Raw genomic sequence first — 20,777 nt, 5'->3', positions numbered from 1 at the left:
GCTACCAACGTCCCAGAAAATCCTTGAAGCTGACAAACTTGGAATTCAGTAGGAATTCAGTAAGAATGTTACCTATTCAGTAACATTCAAATTTACTTCTAGTAGAGGTGGTGAAACTAATTAGGCATTACAAAGAACAGAGCTAGCTATTGCTCACTGCTGGTCTGCAGAGTGATTACTTAGGACAGTAGCCAGTCTCACCCAAACAAGGGAATACACAATGGCCTAGCGAATAGGTGGGTTTACCATGAGATAGAGCTAGGGAATCCCACTGAGACAGAGATCTTCTCTACAGCCAGGTATATCAGGCTACATTGCATATTAGAAGCAAGTTGGTGAATTCTTCTGACAAATGGAGATTCTCCACAGATACTTAAAAGAATATCCAAGTTACACTCATACAAGAATTTATCAGGGCCTAGGAAATAGGGGGGATGTGGTATTGCATTATTCATGAGGTCTGCTAGAGCAGAACCCCCTGGTGCTAGCTTTCACAAGGCTCAAAGGAGTAGCACAAATTGTGACTAGGGTGTGAAATCCTTACCTGTCATTAGCTGACTCTATGCAGGGCTGTTTTATCTTTACTGTAAATATTACCTGGTTCCTGTAAGTCCTTTTGAAGTCATTCCTTTGTTTTGTGTCAGGTAACTTCAATGTACTTTGCCTGCTGTGACTTCCTACCCCTCTGTATTATATAAGACTGGTGTTCACTTTGTGACTATACATTCACATTCTACACAACCTCTTGTGTTGATTTTGTCTGTCATTCGCAGACTCCTTGTCCACCTGCAACTAGAGACCCATTCTACGCAGACAGGGACCAAAAAGGGTTTGCAGCAAAGGCTTACTGGGAAACTTACACCATAGTGGGAGTCAGAAGTGGAGGCCCTGGTTTATCTTTCAAAAACAGCCCTCTTATGGTTCGCCTGGTGGTCTCAGTAAGGTAGACCATACTGTTCAGCTGTGGTCTCTCTCAGTCCTCCCCACCCCCAGCCCAAATTAGGATTCTCATTTGGAAGTGTGTGTGTTTCCAGACAAATGTGTATACATGTATATACAGATGTGTATGAAAGTGTGTGGAGGCCAGAGGTCAACACTGGGTGTCTTCCTTGACTATGCTCCACATAGTCTGGAATTAACTGGTTTGACTAGGCTAACTGGCCATCCAGCCCTAGGACCCTCCCATCTCTACCTTCCTAGTGCAGAGAATACAGGTGTCTGCTGCTGTGCGTCTTTCTTTTTTTAACCTAGGTGCTAAGGATCTGAAGTCAAGTCCTCAAGCCTTCACAAAGCCATGTCTCCAGCCTGTTGTTTTGTTTTGGACTGTTCCTGTGTTTGTGTATACAGGTTCATGAAAAGGGGGTATATATGCCTTTGTGTGGGCACGCAGGTGGGAGAGGAGATATATATGTACATGTGTTTGTGCATGCAGGTGGAGGAGGAGGTATATGTACACGTGTGTGTGCATGTACTTGGAGGCCAGAGGACAACCTCAGGGTTCATTCTCAGGAGCCTTCCTCCCTGTTTTATGCTAGGCTGGCTGGTCAGGGAGCTGCAAGGCTCTTCTTATTTCCACCTTTCCTCCCTCTCCCCCAGTGCTGGGATCACAGGTGTGGACCACGATGCCTGGTTTTTTATGTTGGATGCCGGGGATCAAATCCAGGCCTCATAGTCTCCAGGCAAGCACTTTGACCACTGAGCCATCTTTCCAGCCACTCTTGCTCCACCAGTGAGATGCTTCGCACTCGAGTTTCCCTTGAAGCTGGAAAGGAGAACCTGCTCGATCTGTGTCTGTCTACCTCTCTGTCTCTGTCTGCCTCTCTGTCTCTGTCTCTCATTGTCTCTTCTGGATCTAGGAGGATATCCTAGCTACCAGAGGCTGGAGCACTAGATACAAGATTCAAACTCAAGATCTGCACAGTTGTATTCCCACAGGTGACACTGCCCACGGTGCAGGGCAGAGATCCGTGTGTTTCTCTGGTGGTCTCATTACCAAGCAGAGCCATTGAGGTTGACAAGAGAGGCATTTATTAAACTGCTGTTGCCACCAAGCCAGGGATGACTGCTGATTTTTCCCTGCATGACCTTGGACCCTGACAACTTAGCCCATTATCAAACTTATTTTTTTTTGTATGCAAGACGTTCCTCTCTCTCATGAATTCAACTTCTCACCTCTGCTCTCTGGTTTGCAATCTTTAACACTATAAATGTTTGGGTAACAGGGCCCCAAATTAGTCTTGGCCCTCTAGTCTATGAAACCACAACAGCTCATAGAAGCTGAATGGGAGATTTCAAGCCTGAACTTCCTTTTTATTTTTTTTTTTAATTGGTGCATGTGTGTCTCACAGGCAGGTGCATGTGGATATGTGTGTGAGTGCTAGTGACCGAGAAAGCCAGAAGAGGGCTCTGGATTCCCAGGAGCTGGACACTGATATGGGTGCTGGGAACCTAACTCTGATCCTCTGCAAGAACAACGCAGTCGCACCCACTGAGCCATCTCTGGGTCCTCTGCAAGAGCAACGCAGTCGCACCCACTGAGCCATCTCTGGGTCCTCTGCAAGAGCAACAGGTGTTCTAAACAGCTGAACCATCTCTCCATCCCAGATTTTTTCAATTTATATAATTATGTCTACTCACTTAAGAGATGAAACAACAAGTCAAACTGCACTGACTACCATGCAATATGCAACAGAATGTGGTGTGTGGGGCTGTAATTTGGGACAAATATTCTCAGTCGTTAACGTATACACAATACCCCAAAGAGCTAAGGAGATGGTTCAGTAGGTAAAGTAACTGCTACCCAGGCAAAATCCCCAGAACCTTTATAGGCTCTGCACGAGGTCACTACATGTCTGGGATCCCAGTGCTAGGCAGGCAGAGACAGGAGGATCCCAGGGACTCACTGACCAGCCATCTTGGCCCATCCGTGAACCCCAGATTCAGTAAAAGACCTTGTCTCAGAATGTGAGGTGGAGTTCTAGGGAGGCGAGCACTGGGCATCAACGTTTGCCCTCTACAAGTGCATGCAGAGGTGTGTACCTATACATATGTGCACATGCATGGACAACACACACACACGTACATTCAATAAAACAAATGAAACAAAAATCAAAAAGAAGCACATGAAGGCCGGCATGCTGGCAAATGGCTCGGTGAGTAAAGCTTCTCTGCCGCCGAGCTTGACGACCTAACTAAGCTCCATCCAAGGAACCCAGGTGGCAGGAGAGAACCAACTCCTAAAAGTTGTTCTCATGCCAACACACTCGCATCATGGCACACAGACGTGTACACACACACACACACAGAACAACAGCTGTAAGCTTATAAAAGCATACCAATTAAACTGAAATAAATTCAGAAAAATATATTGACAGTCACCAGCTGCTACTTTCTCCAAGCCAACGAGGCTTGAAAGAACAGGGTGCTGCCCCCACCGCCCCCGTAGCCTTCCACAAATCCATGGGTTAAGCATAAATACCATAAAACAGTAAATAACACCTAATGGCTTGAGTCCCACACAGGGGATTATGCAGAGGATGATACTTACCCCTTCCCACAAGAGTCCAAGTTCAATGTTACTTACGGTGGGTTCAAAGTTTTCAAAGTAGCTTAAGCACACACAGCTAGTAACATGCAAGGCTGAGGTATGGAACCAAGGCTGTGGGACCCCACAGAAGAGTTTCTCTGCAGGGGTGCAGTTCATGGCAGGGAGATGGATTCTCAATTGTACTGTAGGATCACTAGTGTTGCCAGACCTTTCAGAGTGCCCGGAGAAGCTGGGTGTAAGGCACATTATCCCTGCTGAGAGTCCCCACACTAGGACATTGAACAGGTTTCCTTCTCCAACATAGAGTTGCAAAGAGTTCTCTAGTTACTTTTTTTCCCCCTATACTTTTCATTTAAAACAATGTAGCCGTGTGTTACGGCTCACATCTGTAACCTCAGCACTCAAGAGGCTGAGAAGGAGGGTGGTAGTGAGTTCCATGCCAGCCTGAACCATACCGTAAGTAAAAGAGGATCTTAAAAAAACCACACACACAAAAACTTCCCTAAATATTAAATTATCATAGCAACATATGTTTATTGTAGGAGATGAAAGTCTATAAAGAAAACACAGGAAAGCCACATCTCTATCTGGCTGCTCTGGGCTGTTTGCACGCACTTAGCAAGCTGCCTTATTTTCCTGCGGCTCTACTCTGTGTAACTGCAGGCAATAGTTCTTGTTGGACAGTCTTGGCACCTCTTACACCTTCCAGGGTGGGTTTCTGAAGGAGGGGTGTGTGAAATGCACCATGAACAAGTGACTCTAACCTGCTCGTCTAAGGAGACATCAAGGCCTGTCGCACAAGGGTGCCGGATAGAATGTCAGATGAGGAACTGCCCTGACCTTGTCTTGTAGGCTGGTGAAGGGCCCAGGCAGACTGTCACAGCTCAAGAAGAAGAAGAGAGCAAAGAGCAAAGTACCAGGTCTAAGTAGCTAACAGTAGCACTACCCGAGGCCAGTGCCCAGGAGGGTAGGCTGTAGGCAGATGTGCTTGATCTCTTTGGTCTGCATCTCTTCCACAGCTCCAGTAGCAGAGCCTGAGGCAAGAGAAGTGCTCTGGAGAAAAATCACACTTTTTTCCTGGAAGGACACCCCCTGACGTCCCCAATCTCTTCCATAGCCCAAGAGACACTGCCTTTCTCTACAGGTTTAGAGGAATTCTGGGCATAGAACTAGCTGGGGACTAAGTGAAAGAGGAGACAGTTCTCTGGAAGTTGAAAAGGGGAAAGCTTTATCTGTTCAGTGAGGCAAAGCTGATGGAGTCTACGGTGGAAGAAGGACAAGGCTCTAGGGTTCTTGAGCAGGGGTGCTCTCTCCCGGCCTTGGCAATGGATTTAAGGAAGACTTCAGGTGGGTTCCTATGGCCAGCGGGTAACAGTTTCACTCTTAAACCTGTCTCTCACTTACAAGGGGGGAGGGAGCTCTGACAGTGTGCCTTAGACTTTGGGTGAGAGCCCTGCTTCTGTGCTTCGGGAACCCTTTGCCTCAGAAAGGAAACTTAACAAGTCGTTTTCATAACCTACCAATCTGATACCCAGTGCAGAGCACGTGGTCCACTGAGTCTTGGTCAGATAGTGACTGCTGGGATCCTTGAATGGATGTATGTATGTATGGATGGATGCATGCATGCATGCATTCATATAGATCCATGATAGACAGATGTATGCATACATAGGTGAATGAATGCACGAAGGATTGGATGGAAGCATGGGTGGATACCCATGCCCAGTGTATGGATAGATGGATGCATGCATACATAGATCGATGGAATGATGAACATGTGGGTAGATGGAAGGACGGATGTGTGTGTGTGTGTGTGTGTGTGTGTGTGGACGGACGGACGGACGAATGGATTGGATGGATGGATGGATGGATGGATGGATGGAGTGATTCCTGTTTGGCCCTCAAGCCCACCAAGAAGGGGTTCAGAGAATCTCTTTTCTTCCACCCTGGCTGGCGTTCCGCACAGCCGACGCTCACCTTGTGCTGCTTCCACGTTGCCCCCAGCGGCTTCACCTCGTGCTTGCTGTGCCTGCCTTCCTCCAGGCACATGTAGCACACAGGGCTCCGACAGCTCACGCAGTACATGCTGTAGTTCTCCATCTCGTGCTCGGGACATGTGGGGAACTTTCGCGGCGCGCTGGCCCCGGCACCCCCTGGGCTCCTGCATCCTCCTGCGCTGGAGGCAGTGGAAGTGCCTGTAACAGCAGGGGTAGCCTCTGGGGGTGTGGGCGGCGGCGGTGGCTGAACTAGCCGATGCTTAGCGAAGGGGCCCCGGGACGGGTGGCACTTGAGCTGGCAGGTGGCGCAATAGAGCACGTCGCATTGCTCGCAGAGAGTGGCTGCCGGCTCCGGTGGGGTGCGGTCGCACAGCTGGCAGATGGCCACCGCCGGGGCTGCAGCCGCCCCCGGAACAACCCCACGGCCCTGCTGGTACCGCTGCACAATGCCCTCCAGTAGCCGGTTGCGCTGGAAGCCTCGCAGGCCGCGGTGATCCAAGGAGGCGCTGCGGTGGCACTGCGGGCAGGTGATGGAGCTGGAGGACGAGCAGAGCGAGGAGCAGGCGGCGCCTCGGGCCGCGGCGGCCGAAGAGCCCGGGGGCGCAGGCACCATGGGCAGCACGCGGACTCCATTGGGGGACTTGAGGCTGGGGGTGTAGGAGCCATAGCCGCTGTCAGTCTCGCTGTACAAGCTCAGCTTGTCCGCGTGGTCTCCGCCACCGGTCGCCCCGCCGCCTAGGCCTCCGGCTGTGTTAGCTCCCGCGCCTCCGCTGGTCGCGCCGGCGGCTGCGTCCTGATCCGGAGGGGTTGCGGCGGCGGCGGCACCTCGCGAAAGAAGGAGCGGCGGGGGCAGGTGCTGCTCGCCGTCCGGGGTCTGAACCGCGATAGTGCGGGCGCACGGCAAGCAGACATTGTGAGAGCAGGGCAGGATGATGGGTTCCCGGAACAGGGATCCGCACACTGGGCACTTCAGCTCCTCCTCCATCGCCGCGCCCGCGGCCAGAGCCGCTCGGGACCAGCCAAGAATGGTCAAGGCTCCGAAGACAAGCGCAGCTGGGCTGGCGATGTCAGCGCTCTTGAGTCAGGAGGCGGGGGTATTTCACGGGCATGCTGTCTTCACCCGAGGGTGGCACGCCCCCTCTCTGTCCTCAGGCCACCGCCCTAAGACGCTTGGCCGCCAGAGAAAGGAGGGGTCCTCACCTCCTGAAGGCGAGGCTCCCTCACCGGAGGCAGCCGTCTGAAGGTGGCGGGGAGCCCTCGCGGTGGCCTCCGAGGTTGTCCAGGTGTTGAATAGGCAGCAGTAGCGCCGTCCGGGGTACCTCGTGCCTCCACTCCACGAAGGACCAGTGACCCGCTGCTGTGAGCCAGCAAGGCTACTGAGCCCGACTCCGCAGCGCCGCTGCCCCGAGTCTTCTTTCTGCGAGCGCCCCGCCCCTACCCAGCTCTTGGCCAGTGCCCGAGTGGCGGGGCCAGGGCTGGTTCAGCACCACCAGACGGCGGACAGCGCCCGCGAGAGGATGGGCCCGGAGTCCGCGCCCGTCCCCCCTCCCGCGCGCATCCTCCGCCAGGCTGCTGTGCAGCCGCGGCCACCTCGGCATCCCCCGGCCCGGAGACCGTCGCCGTACCGCTGCTCGGGCCGCTGCTCTCTGAGCTGCCTCCTCGTAGGCCGGTATTGAGCAGCGTCCCAGGCTGGCCTCGCCGGCTCCGGTTCCTGCAGCGCCCCTGACCTTGGCCGCGCCACGCTGCAGCGGCGGGTGGGGGGCGAGCACCCGCTGGCTCGGGAATCCCCCTCCCGGCCCCACCGCCTCCCGCGCCCGCCCGCCCGCCGTGCCGCGCGCCCAGGAGTTGTAATTTCCAGAGCGAGAGTAACGGGGCGGGGGGCGGGGAGCCAGGCGTCAGCTCAGCGAATGAGGGCTCGCCTCTCGCGGCTGGCAGTCAGGGGCGGGTCGGAGGGCTTCGTGGGGAGGATCATTGTGGAGAACTGCTCCGTTACGGATGGAGACTGCACGGTGAATTAGCACGGCGCCCCGCCCAGCTTGCCAGAGCAACCCTGGCCAGCTCCCGCCCTGCCCACTCCTCGCCACCATGAAAGCGTAAACAGCGGTCCCTAAAAGGCCAGTCGCTTGAAAAAGGCCTCGCAACACAGCGCGACAGTCGGTTCCTAAATCTATTTCCTCCCCGCAAAAAGCTTTCAAGGCACAAAATGTCGGACAGCCTCGCGCCAAAGGGCGAGGTTTGATTTATGCATCTTTTTACAAGCCTTTTTTTTTTTTTTTTTTTGTCTCCTTGGTTCTACTGGGGCTAGTCGTGGAAGATGAGGGCCGGAGGACTTGGCGAGGACACGGTGAAGGTTGCCAAATACAACCTCCCCAGGCTGCTCGCGAGTGCGGAGAGGCGGGAGGCAGCGAGCAGGTGTTCTCTTTATGAATGGGAGCTTCCTGCAACGTCGCCGCCCGCGCGCCTGGCTGCCGTCTGCCCGCTGTTCTGCGCTGGGTAGTGCCGGCTGCCCAGAGAAAGGAAGTACGCGCTGGGCATAGAGCTAAGGGCGAGCCCTGGAAGGGAAGAGCGCGTGGAGCGAAATGCGCACCACGCGGCCCTCTCTTCCTGTGCGATTCAAGCTGGCTTGGAACAGACAAGGAAATTGTCGATTTAGAAAGGATGTGTCAGTCAGCGTGCTGGCTCGTGCTTGTAATTCTAGCACTTGGGAGGCCTAGGCAGAAGGATTGCTATGAGTTCAAGGCCAGCTTGGGCTACATAGTAATTTCCAAGCTAGTCTGGGTGTTACATAGTAAGACTCTGCTGAACTGAAACAAACAAAAAAAAAAAAACAGCAACCGTGGCGCAGACTCCTGCTGAAGGAATGCAGGGCCCCAGCCACTGTCAGCATTTGGAAAGATAGCAGGAGGAGAGAAATGAAGCCACAGACTAATGAGGCAGCTGCCTTGGCCTGGCTCTGTGCCTAAGGGATAGAACCTCTGGTGGAAGGGAGGTCACCAGGAAAGCCATTGCAAAGCACCCCAGTGAAGCCCATATCTTTACAGGACTTCCGGGGTCCTGCAGCTTGCTTCCACCTGTCCAGTCTGGAAAATACTATAACAATATATATATGTGTCCGTGCCAAATTGTTACAGTAAATGCTCTGGACTACTTTCTATGCATCTCAGTTCAGCTGAATGGCTTACAGAAGTCTGGCTCCATGTTTAAGGGTAGGCTCCTGCTAAACCGGACATCCCAATTAGCCCTGCTTCAGGAAGCAGTGCTGCACGGTGGGGGTGGGGGTGGGTATGGAGGCGGCAACTGTCCTAATCCACTCTCTGTAGATGAAGCTTCAGTCACCTGGTCCTGCCAGCAATACACTGAAAAAAAGAAATTCTTCAGAAAGTCACTATTGATCCTAAGGTCTAGGAGAGTCACAACTTGGGTTATTGAAAGCTCTTCAAGAAGCTGGAAGGTGGTGGTGCACGCCTTTAATCCAAGCACTCAGGAGTCAGAGGCAGGTGAATCTCTGAGTTAGAGGCCAGCCTGGTCTACAGAGCGAGTTCCAGGAGAACCAGGGTATACAGAGAAACCCTGTATCAATAAGTAAGTAAGTAAATAAATAAATAAATAAATAAATCCTTTCTGCTGAACCCAGCTACCCAGCTCAGTCTGCCCTGGGACCAACTGGAATTCATATCTCTTAAAAACCTCATGATTTTATAGTAAGCACAGTAAGTGACTCCTGTTTCTCTTTGTCTTTTTCAGACCTGGGTAGCCTACTTAGGCTTGGACAGGGTGGCACTTTTAGCCAAGCGTGTGTGTCTCTGCACATGCAAGACATACTGTGAAACCACTCCTAGCTTGGCCTATAGTAAGCAACAGACACGTGAAATCTGAGGACTTGGAAAGTGGTGATGAGAAGACAGCCTGGGCCACAGAGTGGGACCCTAACTCCACAAGCAAACAAACCAACCATGACAAGCCACAAAGAAACAAGCAAACTTCCTCTTTTGCTTTCCTTCAAAACAGAACACTCGGGCATCTTGCCACATCCTCAGTCCCCATGGCTCTGTAGCTCAAGTCAGCTCAGCTGTGTGGAAGGCTGGGACCTGGGCTCTGCCCCGTGGAGGGAGGCTTCCTGTCCTTCAGCCTGTGAGTCTCTGTTCCAGCTTGCTCTGGGTGCTTCTCACGCATAGCCATAGTCATTGCTGATTCTCACTGTCACCTATTAAAAGTCCTATCTGCTGCAGCAGTGCCCTATGTACACACAGAGTGCACTGTAGAGGCCCGTGAGAGGAGCCTTTGCTGAGTAGGCCTAGCAACCCGAGTTTGAGCCTTAGAACCCAGGGAAAGATGGGCAGAGGGATCCAACTCCACACAGTTGTCTTCTTACTCCCACGAAAGTGCTTACACACACATACACAGACACACAGACACACACACACACACGAGTTAAAAGCATTTGCTGCTGCTGCAGGGGACTCGGGTTCAGTTCCCAGCACCCAGGCTGAATCGCTCACAACTGCCTAGAACTTCACAAAGCTGAACCTCCAGTCTCTCCATGCACTTACCCATATCCATAATTTTTTTTTTAAAAAGTGATTGGTCCTGCTTTAAAAATTATTTTCAGGGCAGGTGAGATGGCTCAGTGGTTAAGAGCACTGACTGCTCTTTCGGAGGTCATGAGTTCAAATACCAGCAAGCACATGGTGGCTCACAACCATCCGTAATGAGAGAAAAAATATTATTTTCAACTCAAAGTTAGAGGCTCACCACACCTGTAATCCCAGGAAGCAAGAGACTGATGGTGTAGGGTTGCTGTGAATTCGAAGCCAGTCTGGTCTACACAACGAATTCCAATCTATCTCAAATACCAACAACAATAATTACTTTTACAAAGAAATTTCACCCAGTATTAGTATTATAATCCATTTCCCAAGTCACTACACTACTAGTGTGTTTTTAAAAAGATTTTTATTTTATGTATATGAGTGATTTTTCTGCATGTCTTCAAGTGTTACCATATGCATGCACTGCCTATGGAGGCCAGAAAAGGACATCAGATGCCCTGGAACTGAAGCTAGAGTTGGTTGTGAGCCACTTTGTGGGAGCTGGGAACTGACCCTGGGTCCTCTGTAAGGGTAGCCAGTGCTCTAAGTCACTGAGCAATCTCTCCAGCCCAGCTCTGGCTATCCTGTAACTCACTCTGTAGACCGGGCTAGGGCCTCAAACTCGGAGATCTGCCTGCCTCTGCCTTCTGAGTGCTGGTATTAAAGGCGTGAACCGCCACCACCTATCTTTCTAGTGTGTTTTAAAAATCTGGGCTTTGTAGCGGCTGGGACAAGTAACAATATTCACATGGCTAATTCTCAACCGTATGAAACCACATTCTCACATAGAACCCTGTCTGGTCCTTTCAACATGGGGAGTAGGCACCTCCAACCTCCCAAAGTATTCAGATTCGTGTATTTTTACATATTGATGTTGACAAAGGAAATACTCAACAAATGACCCACACTTCTCTTCCCACCTTTATCTGGGGCACTTCTTGGTGAATGGTTGTGCAAATCACATTAGTAATTAACACTCCACAACCCACAGCTTCCACAGCAGAGGGAAGTAGACTCTGATCACTTCAGATAGCACGGTTTTCACTCTCAAGTGTCCCACTAACCCTCCATAGACAGGTTCCCGTTACTTCCTCTACAAAAATAGCACAGACAACTTAAATAATGTACCCCAGCCAACACAGCAAGGTAGAGATAACGTGGTCCTGCTGTGTTGCCTTCAGAATATTTTTTTTTCAAATTCAAGTTGCAGTTGAATAGAATTTAAGCCTAGTGTGTGGTTTCACTCTTTTGGATTTCAGTTTTACAGTTATTGTTTGGTTTTGTTGCAAAGTGGGGGGATTCAGGGAAATTAGAGACCTAGATAAGATAGCTCAGGAATCACTGGCTTACAGTGGTTCGTCTATTCTTTTCATGAGTGCCTGTCTGTCTGTGCCTTATAAGTCACAACGGCTCCTCTGAGGCAGACCTACATCATCACTGGCTACACAGAGGGCAGCCAACATCTTTTCCAGATAACAGACTCTAGTAAGTAAGTTTACAGTTTAGCCACCTACCTCTAAACACTGTTGACTAGTGCCTAAGCATTGTATTTTAAGAGTGAGTTTTAAATTTCCAGTTATGTGTACGCGTGTGTGTCTGTGCCTGGGTGAATACGGTTGTTTGTAGATGCCAGCAACTGTACTCACTGGAGTCCATTGGTTCCCCTGGAGCTGGAGTTATAGACAGTTGTGAGCTGCCTGATGCTGGGAACGAAACCCAACTTCTCTACAAGAATAAATACACTCTTTTCTTTTTTTTTTATAGCTATTCAATTTTTTTGTTTGTCTGCTTTTTTTTTTTTTTTTTTTTTTTGGGACAATGTTTCTATGTGTAGCCCTGGATGGCCTGGGATTCACTCTGTAGACTAGGATCAGATAGCCACCTGCCTCTGACTCCTGAATGCTGGGATTGGTTAGCAGACATAACTCTTAATCACTGAGCCATCACTCTAGCCCCAAGAACCGTATTTTAATTTTGTGTATGCATGTATATGAGAGGACACATGACGTGCTCACAGAGACAGAGGTTAAGTCGGGTATTGTCTTAGTCAGGGTTTCTATTCCTGCACAAACTTCATGACCAAGAAGCAAGTCGGGGAGGAAAGGGTTTATTCGGCTTACACTTCCATACTGCTGTTCATCACCAAGGAAGTCAGGACTGGAACTCATGCAGGTCAAGAAGCAGGAGCTGATGCAGAGGCCATGGAGGGATGTTACTTACTGGTTTGCTTCCCCTGGCTTGTTTAGCTTGCTTTCTTATAGAACCCAGGACTACCAGCTCAGGGATAGCACCACCCACCCACCTTGATCACTAATTGAAAAAAATGCCCTACAGCTGGATCTCCTGGAGGCATTTCCTCACCTGAAGCTCCTTTCTCTGTGATAACTCCATCTGTGTCAAGCTGACACACAGAACCAGCCAGTACAGGTATCTTTTCCAGTTGTTCTTCACCTTGATTTTTTTTTTTTTTAGACAAGATCAGTCACTGGCACCTGTGGGCAGTTAGCTCCAGAGGTCCTCCTGTCTCTACCTCCCCAGTGATGGGGTTATAAGCATGTCATCATGCCTAGATTTTTTTTTTCCTTTTAAAATGTGGGTCCTGGGGATCAAACTAAGGTCCTCGTGCTCATGTGGAAAATATTTTACCCATACAACCATCTCTTCAGACCATTTATTAATTTTTTTAGACTTATTTATTTTATGTATGTGAGTATACTGCAGCTGTACAGATGGTTGTGAGATGGATGTGGTTGTTGGCAATTGAATTTTTAGGACCTCTACTCGCTCCGGTCAACTCTGCTTGCTCAGTACCTATTTGCTCCAGCCCAAAGATTTATTATTGTACATAACTACACTGTAGCTGTCTTCAGACACCAGAAGAGGATGTCAGATCTTATTACAGGTGGTTGTGAGACACCATGTGGTTGCTGAGATTTAAACTCAGGACCTTCAGAAGAGCAGTCAGTGCTCTTACCCACTGAGCCATCTCTCCAGCCCCAGACCATCCATTATTAAGCCATGCCCCAGTCTGGGATCCTTATTCTTTGTGAACCTGGAGATCCAGCTTCAGGACACCTGAGTCTCCCACAGCATCTTCTGCAATGAGACACTCTGGAGCCATATGCCAGGGGAAAGAAGGACATTTTCTGTTTTCTGGCTCTTTATGCCCCCAAAGCATCTCTTTGCTGCACAGAAGCTAACATTACTAGCATCAGAGTATTGGCATAGTCTGGGGTCTGAGTGCTCTCCCAACCTCAGAGGTTGGCAGGAAGGGCTGCAGCAACCCCTGTGTCTTCATGGTGCTCCTTCATTTCTCGTTTGATCTTCACACAACACAGCCTGGCCCAGGAGATGGTGGGCCCCGACCCTGGGGAAGTTCTTGCAAGCCAACCTAAATGTAACCGACAACCAACCTAGGCAAGGTGATGGTTTCAGTCAAGGGCAGGGACCTGAAACATGTAGCCCGGTCAGAATCCTCTCTCACACCGCGTTAGAAAATTGCTGTCTGGGGTGGGGAGGGGGCGCAGAAGAAGTCCAGATATGGTGGCGCATGGCTGTAAAATCCCAGCACTTGGATGGCTGAGCTGGGAGGAGTGCCACACATTCTAGCCTGGTCTGAGCTGCGGTGTCAAGCCTTGCCAACAGAGGCACAGCAGAGGGGTTAGAGAGGCAGCATAGTTGGAAGTGTGAGCCTGGGGGTCTGCATTCAGATCTGTGGGCACTCTTGTAACAAGCGGAGCATGGTAGAGCATGCCTGTGAGCTAAGCATGGCGGAAGCAAAGATAAGAAGATTCCCAGGGCTCAGTGGCCAGTCAAGTCTAGCTGGGTAGGTGAGAGGAAGGAGGGGCCTCCTCTCCCTGCATGTCTCTGAAACCATCAAGGGTCCTCGGGTTTTGTGACGCCTTCTCCCACACTCATCTATCCTCTGCCGTGCCCACCTTGGCTCTTGCCCTGTTCTCTGCTTGCCTCCTCTATCCCGCTTGCTTCTCCCTCTCTTCCCTTGCATTCCTAAAACTACCCAGGGCGAGGTCTTTTGAAGGGATACCTGGTGCTGCACTTGCCTGTTTGGGCAATCCAGGGGTGCCCTGCTTGCTGCCTGGGTCTGAATGTCTCTGCTCAAGCTGTGTCTGTTAGTTTCTGACCTTGACTCTTGTACGGTTTGCCCTGTCCCTTTCCGCACACCTCCGTCTTCCGCCCACAGCTTCCTGGCTCTCCTTTGCTCTGACCACTCACTTTAATGGAAAAGCATTTGCTCTGCTGGGCTTCCGGCTTCCTCTCTCTGACCATACCAGGCGCCAGGCTTCATCATACCCTTGCTCCTGCTCAGTGTCCTCTTTGACAGGAAATCAATGAGATCTTAGAATGTATTTGGGAGTGTCTGTGGGTCTGGGCACCTTCATTAAAGCAAAGAGCGAACCCCGAGACTGTGAGCTGGGGGTCGAGGCTATTCCGGAGGGTGCCAGCTACTCATTCTCTTGTAGGAATACCAGACGAGAGTGTGAAGCAACTACTTTACCCTTATGCCCTCTGCCAGAGTGGTAGAGTCTATGAAGAATCCACTAGCCAACAACAGCACATCTTCATGGTGAGGAAGTCGCCACACACTCCAGCAGAGGGACAGTAGGTCCTCAGCGTCAAGAACATTTGCGTGATTTCTGCAAGTGACCCTAAGTGCAGGCGGTGTGACCTACACCTCTGATTCCACGCCTCTCTGTCTCTGGAATTGTGTGTGGCCCAGCTATGTGTGTGTTTCTGATGGAGGCAGAAACAATTCCAGTCCTCATATAACTCTACGGTGAAGAGGAAGAGGCTGGCGATGGAGTTCACAACAGGGTGTTCTCTTAGCACAGATGATACCTGGGGGATTGGGCCACTGCACGGCATAAGCCAGATTTGGTGGTGCACACCTCTAATCCTAGTGCTCTGGGAAGTGGAGACAGGATTGGGTCCGGGATCTGTCCCGGATACCTTGTTGTCATATGTGGGGAGCCGCCCTCACATTCGCCGTTGCAAGATGGCGCTGACATCCTGTGTTCTAAGTGGTAAACAAATAATCTGCGCATGTGCCAAGGGTAGTTCCCCACCCCATGTGCTCTGCCTTCCCCGTGACGACAACTCGGCCGATGGGCTGCAGCCAATCAGGGAGTAATACGTCCTAGACGGAGAATAATTCTCCTTAAAAAGGGACGGGGTTTCGCCATTCGCTCTCTTGCACTCTTGCTTTTGCTCTTGCACTCTTACGCTCTTGCGCTCTGGCTCCTAAAGATGAAAGCAATAGAGCTCTTGCTCTCTTGCACTCTTGCTCCTAAAGATGTAAGCAATAAAGTTTTGCCGCAGAAGATTCTGGTTTGCTGTGTCTTTCCTGGCCGGTCGCGAACGCGTGTAAGAGTCATAGGGTGTGCGCATTGTGGCTCTGTACTGTACATTGGCACAGGAATGAGGAGGCACCAGGCCAGCGTAGTTTGAAAGGCTACGCCGTGCCAGACATATGCTAGACATCTCACACATATGGAGCATCAGAGGCGGCTGATCTACAGGATGTGGGAGGAGTGGAGCCAGCCAGCCAGGGACAGATCCAATGCGTAGAGCTGTGGGGAGTGTCAGAATGCAAAGCCAGATACCTCTGGATTTCTGTCCCCGAAACAACAAAGGAAAGAAACACAGAAATGTGGGTGACAGCCATGAGGCCAAGAGTGGTCCCTACTTGAGGGTGAATATCCAGCTTCCTGCTTTCCCATGCTTAATACAATTCTGGTGCACAGAAGAAGACAGTCTCCTGTGCATGAGAGAAAGGGCACGGGGACCCTTTCCTCATGCCTGCCTAGAGAGGTCTCTGGGGACAAAATTACCTGTCCTAGGTCCTTGGGGCTGATTAGCATATCTTTAAAAATTATTACATTCATGTTGTGTGTGCATTTGTGTGTGTGTGTGGCTGCACATGTGTGGAAGTCAGAAGACAACTTCAGGGAACCAGTTTTCTCCTTCCATCGTGTGAGTCTAGGGATCCAACTCAGGTTGTTGGTAGCCAGTACCTCTATGTGCTGAGCCATCCCACCAGCCCTAAATAATCTTAAATTATTTTTTATAAACTGACAAATGGTATGGATTTATGACATGATATTTTGGTATACATTATCCCTCATTTAATGGGGGCATATTTAGACCCACAGTGGGACTGAAACAGTGCAATGGTGAGCTCTGCACATAGTGGGTTTTCCTAGACAGCACAACATTGCCCTAGAGCTGGGTTTATATTGAACCCAGACTCTTTTCTTTGTTATACTTGCCAGGGTCAGTCCCTCCTGATTCCACCTCAGCGTGTGTGCATGCACACGTGTGCACACACACATACCATGCCCCCCCCACACACACACATACATATACACACACACACACACACACACACACACCACACTTCCTCATGACGTCCAGCCTCACTGGCTACCTTACTACTCCAAGGATACCCAAGCACTTTCCCAATACCTGCCCTAATTCTTGAGGTTCCTTGGCTCAACAATTCCGTGTCCATACAGCCTCTACCACCTCCGTGCGGACATGTGCCGGCTGGTGGGCAGCAGCCTTCCCTGAGCACCCGTCTTACCTTTGTTTCCATGCTTCACACTGTGATGGCTAATCTGCTCAGCCATCGTGACTGGATTTAGGAATATCTAAAGACACACACCTAGGCATGTGTAAGAGAGAGAGTTCAGAGAGGTTTAACTGAGGAGGGAAGACCGAGGCAAAAGGTGGGAGCACCATCACACGCGCTTCAGTTCTAGACTAAATAAAAAGGGAGACAGTGGGCTGAGCACCAGCATTCATGTCTCCACTTCCGCCCTGTGGATGTCACGTGACTAGCTGCTTCCGGTCTGTGGATGCCACGTGACCCGCTGTCTCTGCTGCCTCGTGCTATCGCTGCTGTGCCGCATGTGCCGCATGTGCTGTGGGAGCCGAGTGCTGAGATCAGTTCCTTTCTACTGCTGCTGTTTTCTCGATATCTGTCTCAGTAAGGCGAAGAGAGCAAATGCTTGTATCCCTTAGGGACTTTTCATAGCCCACTGTTCTGCCTTTCAGGGTTTGCTTTTCTGTGATTTGTTTCCTGACAAGAAAACGCCATTTGGAGAGTAGAGGCTATGCTAGGCTGTGGTTTCAGGCAGTGTGTGGACAGGAGTAGGTCCTTGGCACTGAGACTAAGTAAACAAGGGCACTCCAGTGGATAAATCAGGAGAAGGCTCCGCCCTCCGGCCCAGCTTGGGACTGGAACACTGGTCCCTGCAGTTGTTTAACACAAGAGACAGATTAAGGTGGGTTTAGGAAGATGCCAAGGCTAGTGGTATTCAGGGGTGCATAACATCCCCCTGCATCATGAACCAGGCAAAGGGAGATTCTTCAGGCCAACACTCAGGCAGAGATGGGAGCTTGGTCCTTCAGAGCCCCACCCTTCAGTTTACCCCCAAGTCGGCCTATAATGTCTTCTAAATACTTGAAAACACTCCACCCAACATTTTCTTTGGTCTTCAGTGACAAACTTACAAGGATGTCTTTCCCCACGGGGTTGCATTCTGTGTCCCTGCTCAGGGCTGTTTCAGCAAAGTCAGACCCAGCTACATTTCATCACTGATGTGAGTCTATGGTTACAGCTTGGGTGAAGGCTTCTGGCTTTAGCCTTGGGCGGAGGACACCAGCCAAACCTCAGCTCCTGGAGCCCTGGATGAGTCTGTAAGTGTGACTTCAGAGCTGCTAAGTGCAGCTCCCTCCCTGTCTCAGCAAAGGACCAAGTTAAGATTCTCTTTGTTCTCTGGGCAGTGGTGGCACACGCCTTTAACCCCAGTACTTGGGAGGCAGAGGCAGGCAGATTTCTGAGTTTGAGGCCAGCCTGGTCTACAGAGTGAGTTCCAGGATAGCTAGGGCTATACAGAGAAACCCTGTCTCGTCACTCAAAGAAAATACACTCTATGCAAAAACACCAAAGATCCACTAAAAACTGGGTAAAAACCAATAAACAAAGTAACCAAAGATGCACGATACAAACTAACACACAATGGCCAGTTAACATTTTCTCTCTCTCTAACTTTTAGGAGCTTTATTTTCCTTCCACCTCCCCCCCCCCCACCTTGCCCTTTTCTCAGATGTCTGCAAAGCAGCTCAGGACCACTCAGTGGTGACTCCAACCCACTCAGTCGCCTGCACTGTGGGAGCTGCTGACCAATCTTCAGTGGCTGACTGTACACTCGTGGGGAACTGCTGGATGGGCACAGAGAGTACCTGCACACCCTCGGGCCAGTCAGCCACCTCAGGCTGAGCAGCAGTGAACTCAGGAGCTGGTGCGGTCCATTCAACCTGGAATTCCTCCCTGGCCACAGCTTTCTCAGCAGCAGCCTGCTCCTCCTTCTCAATCTCCCCTGGGTCTCTGTCAGGCATGACCTCCCATAGGTGCTCACGGAGATAGTACCTCAGGTGCAGAGTACTTCCTTGGCCAGCATCCAGCACATCAGACCCACTGAGTGGGCTCCCTTGTTGTTGCATGGGATGACAATTTTTTAAAACACTGTTTTTGCATCTGTTTATGTATTTATAGAGGAAGAGAACGTGCATGTGTACGCACATGTGTCTCTACAGTGTCCCTGGAGGCCAGAAGAGGGTGGGACTAGAGTTACATATGGTTGTGAGCTGCCCAGTTCAGTACTGGGAAGCGAACCCGGTCCTCAGAGGAGCTGAAAGCACTCTTACATATGGAGTCATCTCTCCAGGCTCCCCCTGCCCAACAGCATTTTTTACATAAATAGAAATAATCTAAAATTCATATGAAATCTCAAGAAATTCTGAGCAGTCAAAACAATCTTGGAAAAGAACAGCTTGCTGTCTCACATTTTCTAACTTCGAAACTTACTACACAGCTACGTAAGTCAAAACAAAGGAGTGTTGGCAAAAAGACAGACAGAACAAAAAGATGGGCACCAGGAAGGGGCGGGAGGAGCCTCCCCGACCACACAGGTCTCACAGATCAAAAGGCTCCCATGAGCCTTCGGGATCCAGTGTGGAGCTGGAGCACTGCTCAGCTGTGTTTCCTACACTGTTTTGTGCTGCCCCCTGTTCTTGTCACAGTCCTCCTGCCCTTTGTACATGAAGGATGTGCAAAGTCCCCAGAAAGCCAGCTCCTCCTGAGGTACCTGTAACCTGAGGCAAGGCCCCCCATCTGTGGTCTAACGTGATGGAAACCTTCAGGGCCCCATCACTGGAGAGCAAATGTACAAATGAAGACAAAGAAAAGAGGCAGACAGGGAGAGAAAGTGTATGATAGGGTAGGGAGATGGGGGGTGGGGGTGGGGGGAGCAGAGACAGAGAGAGACAGACACACAGAGACCATGATACAGACACACAAAGAGGGAGAGAGTGAAGAATAGAGAGAGGCAAAGAGAAAGAAATAGAGACAAGGAGATAAATGCGAAGATAGAAATAGAAGCACACACCGAAGAGAGAGGAACCAAGAGAGACCTAGAAAGAGACGAGGTGTGGCTAGCATTAGATACTTCTCTAGCTCGCAAAGGGCCTGAGTTCCATTCCCAAAGCCATAAAAACAGAAAGAAACACACAGAGAAAGAGAAAAAGAAAAAGAGAGAGGCAGATGGAGACAAAGATAAAGACAGAAGTAGACAAAGAGATAAATACATAGGCTGGCAGAAACAGTTAGAGACAGCAGGCCAAACCGAGGAGAGTGATGGGGCAGACTGGAGAAGTCTGGGTGATTCCGCTGAGCAACCTCATTATCACAAAGGGACCAAGTCGGGATTGAGAGCGGCAGAGCCTGCAAGAGTAGAAAGCTGCTGACTGGGGAATGACCTCATTGAGAAGCTGCTGTCTGAGGCAGGCTGCTATTTATAGCTGAGCCTGAACCTTCCTGACAGGGAGACAAATCGCAGCCTCTGTGTCACCAGGGAGGCCAAGCGTGCTTCCCAATTCAGGGGCTAGATATGCAGCCAATCTCTCTTTGATTGTCAAGCCACTCCCCTTCTCTGCCTGAGACGGTACCCAGGGGATGTAATTGTTTTTTTTTTTTTTTTTTTTTTTTAAGATTTATTTATTTATTATATGTAAGTACACTGTAGCTGTCTTCAGACACACCAGAAGAGGGAGTCAGATCTTGTTACGGATGGTTGTGAGCCACCATGTGGTTGCTGGGATTTGAACTCTGGACCTTCGGAAGAGCAGTCGGGTGCTCTTACCCACTGAGCCATCTCACCAGCCCCAGGGGATGTAATTGTTACATGGAGATGAGAGACTACAGAACGCTCTGCATATCATCTTAGCTAAACACACACACGCACATGCACACGCATAAGCATGCACACATGAGCTCCAAGATGCTCACCAACCTTGGTGTTCCCTTGTCGGGCTGTGTCTTCTCCTTTAGGGATCACTTTCAACAACCTCCTATCTTCACTGAAACCCACTGATACCATATCCACAGGAAAAGAGAAATTCTGAAGAGCCACTTGCAAAGGTCAAAAGAAAAGTCTGGGAGACAGCGCAGCCTCTGAGGTCTCTTGCAGGAAGCTTTACAACCTACGTTCAATTCTAGGACCAGCAAGGTTGAAGGAGAGAACTGGCTCCCCTAAGTTGTCCTCTCAGCTTACCACCAGCATG

General features: G+C 50.4%; 1 protein-coding gene and 1 long non-coding RNA gene across 4 annotated transcripts in view; one reads left to right on the top strand and one right to left on the bottom strand.

The window, feature by feature from the left end:
- Trim67 (tripartite motif-containing 67) overlaps positions 1–9,113 on the bottom strand; it is a 43,397-nt gene extending 34,284 nt beyond the window's left edge. For 2 of the 3 annotated variants that reach the window (XM_006531139.4, XM_011248417.2), the window contains exon 1: positions 5,525–9,113. In XM_006531139.4, the coding sequence (XP_006531202.1) occupies positions 5,525–6,529 (1,005 nt within the window). In that variant the 5' untranslated portion in view covers positions 6,530–9,113. The remainder of the gene's footprint in view (positions 1–5,524) is intronic. The other variant, NM_198632.2, reaches the window with a different exon arrangement.
- Gm46059 lies at positions 8,043–15,176 on the top strand. Its single transcript, XR_001778718.2, has 3 exons — positions 8,043–9,126; positions 9,289–9,675; positions 14,615–15,176. It is a non-coding gene; the product is annotated as a predicted gene, 46059 (long non-coding RNA).
- Positions 15,177–20,777: the final 5,601 nt, after the last annotated feature.

The sequence above is a fragment of the Mus musculus genome, chromosome 8, assembly GCF_000001635.26.
Source record: "Mus musculus strain C57BL/6J chromosome 8, GRCm38.p6 C57BL/6J".
Lineage (NCBI taxonomy): Eukaryota > Metazoa > Chordata > Mammalia > Rodentia > Muridae > Mus > Mus musculus.
This window is presented reverse-complemented; position numbering and strand designations above follow the sequence as displayed.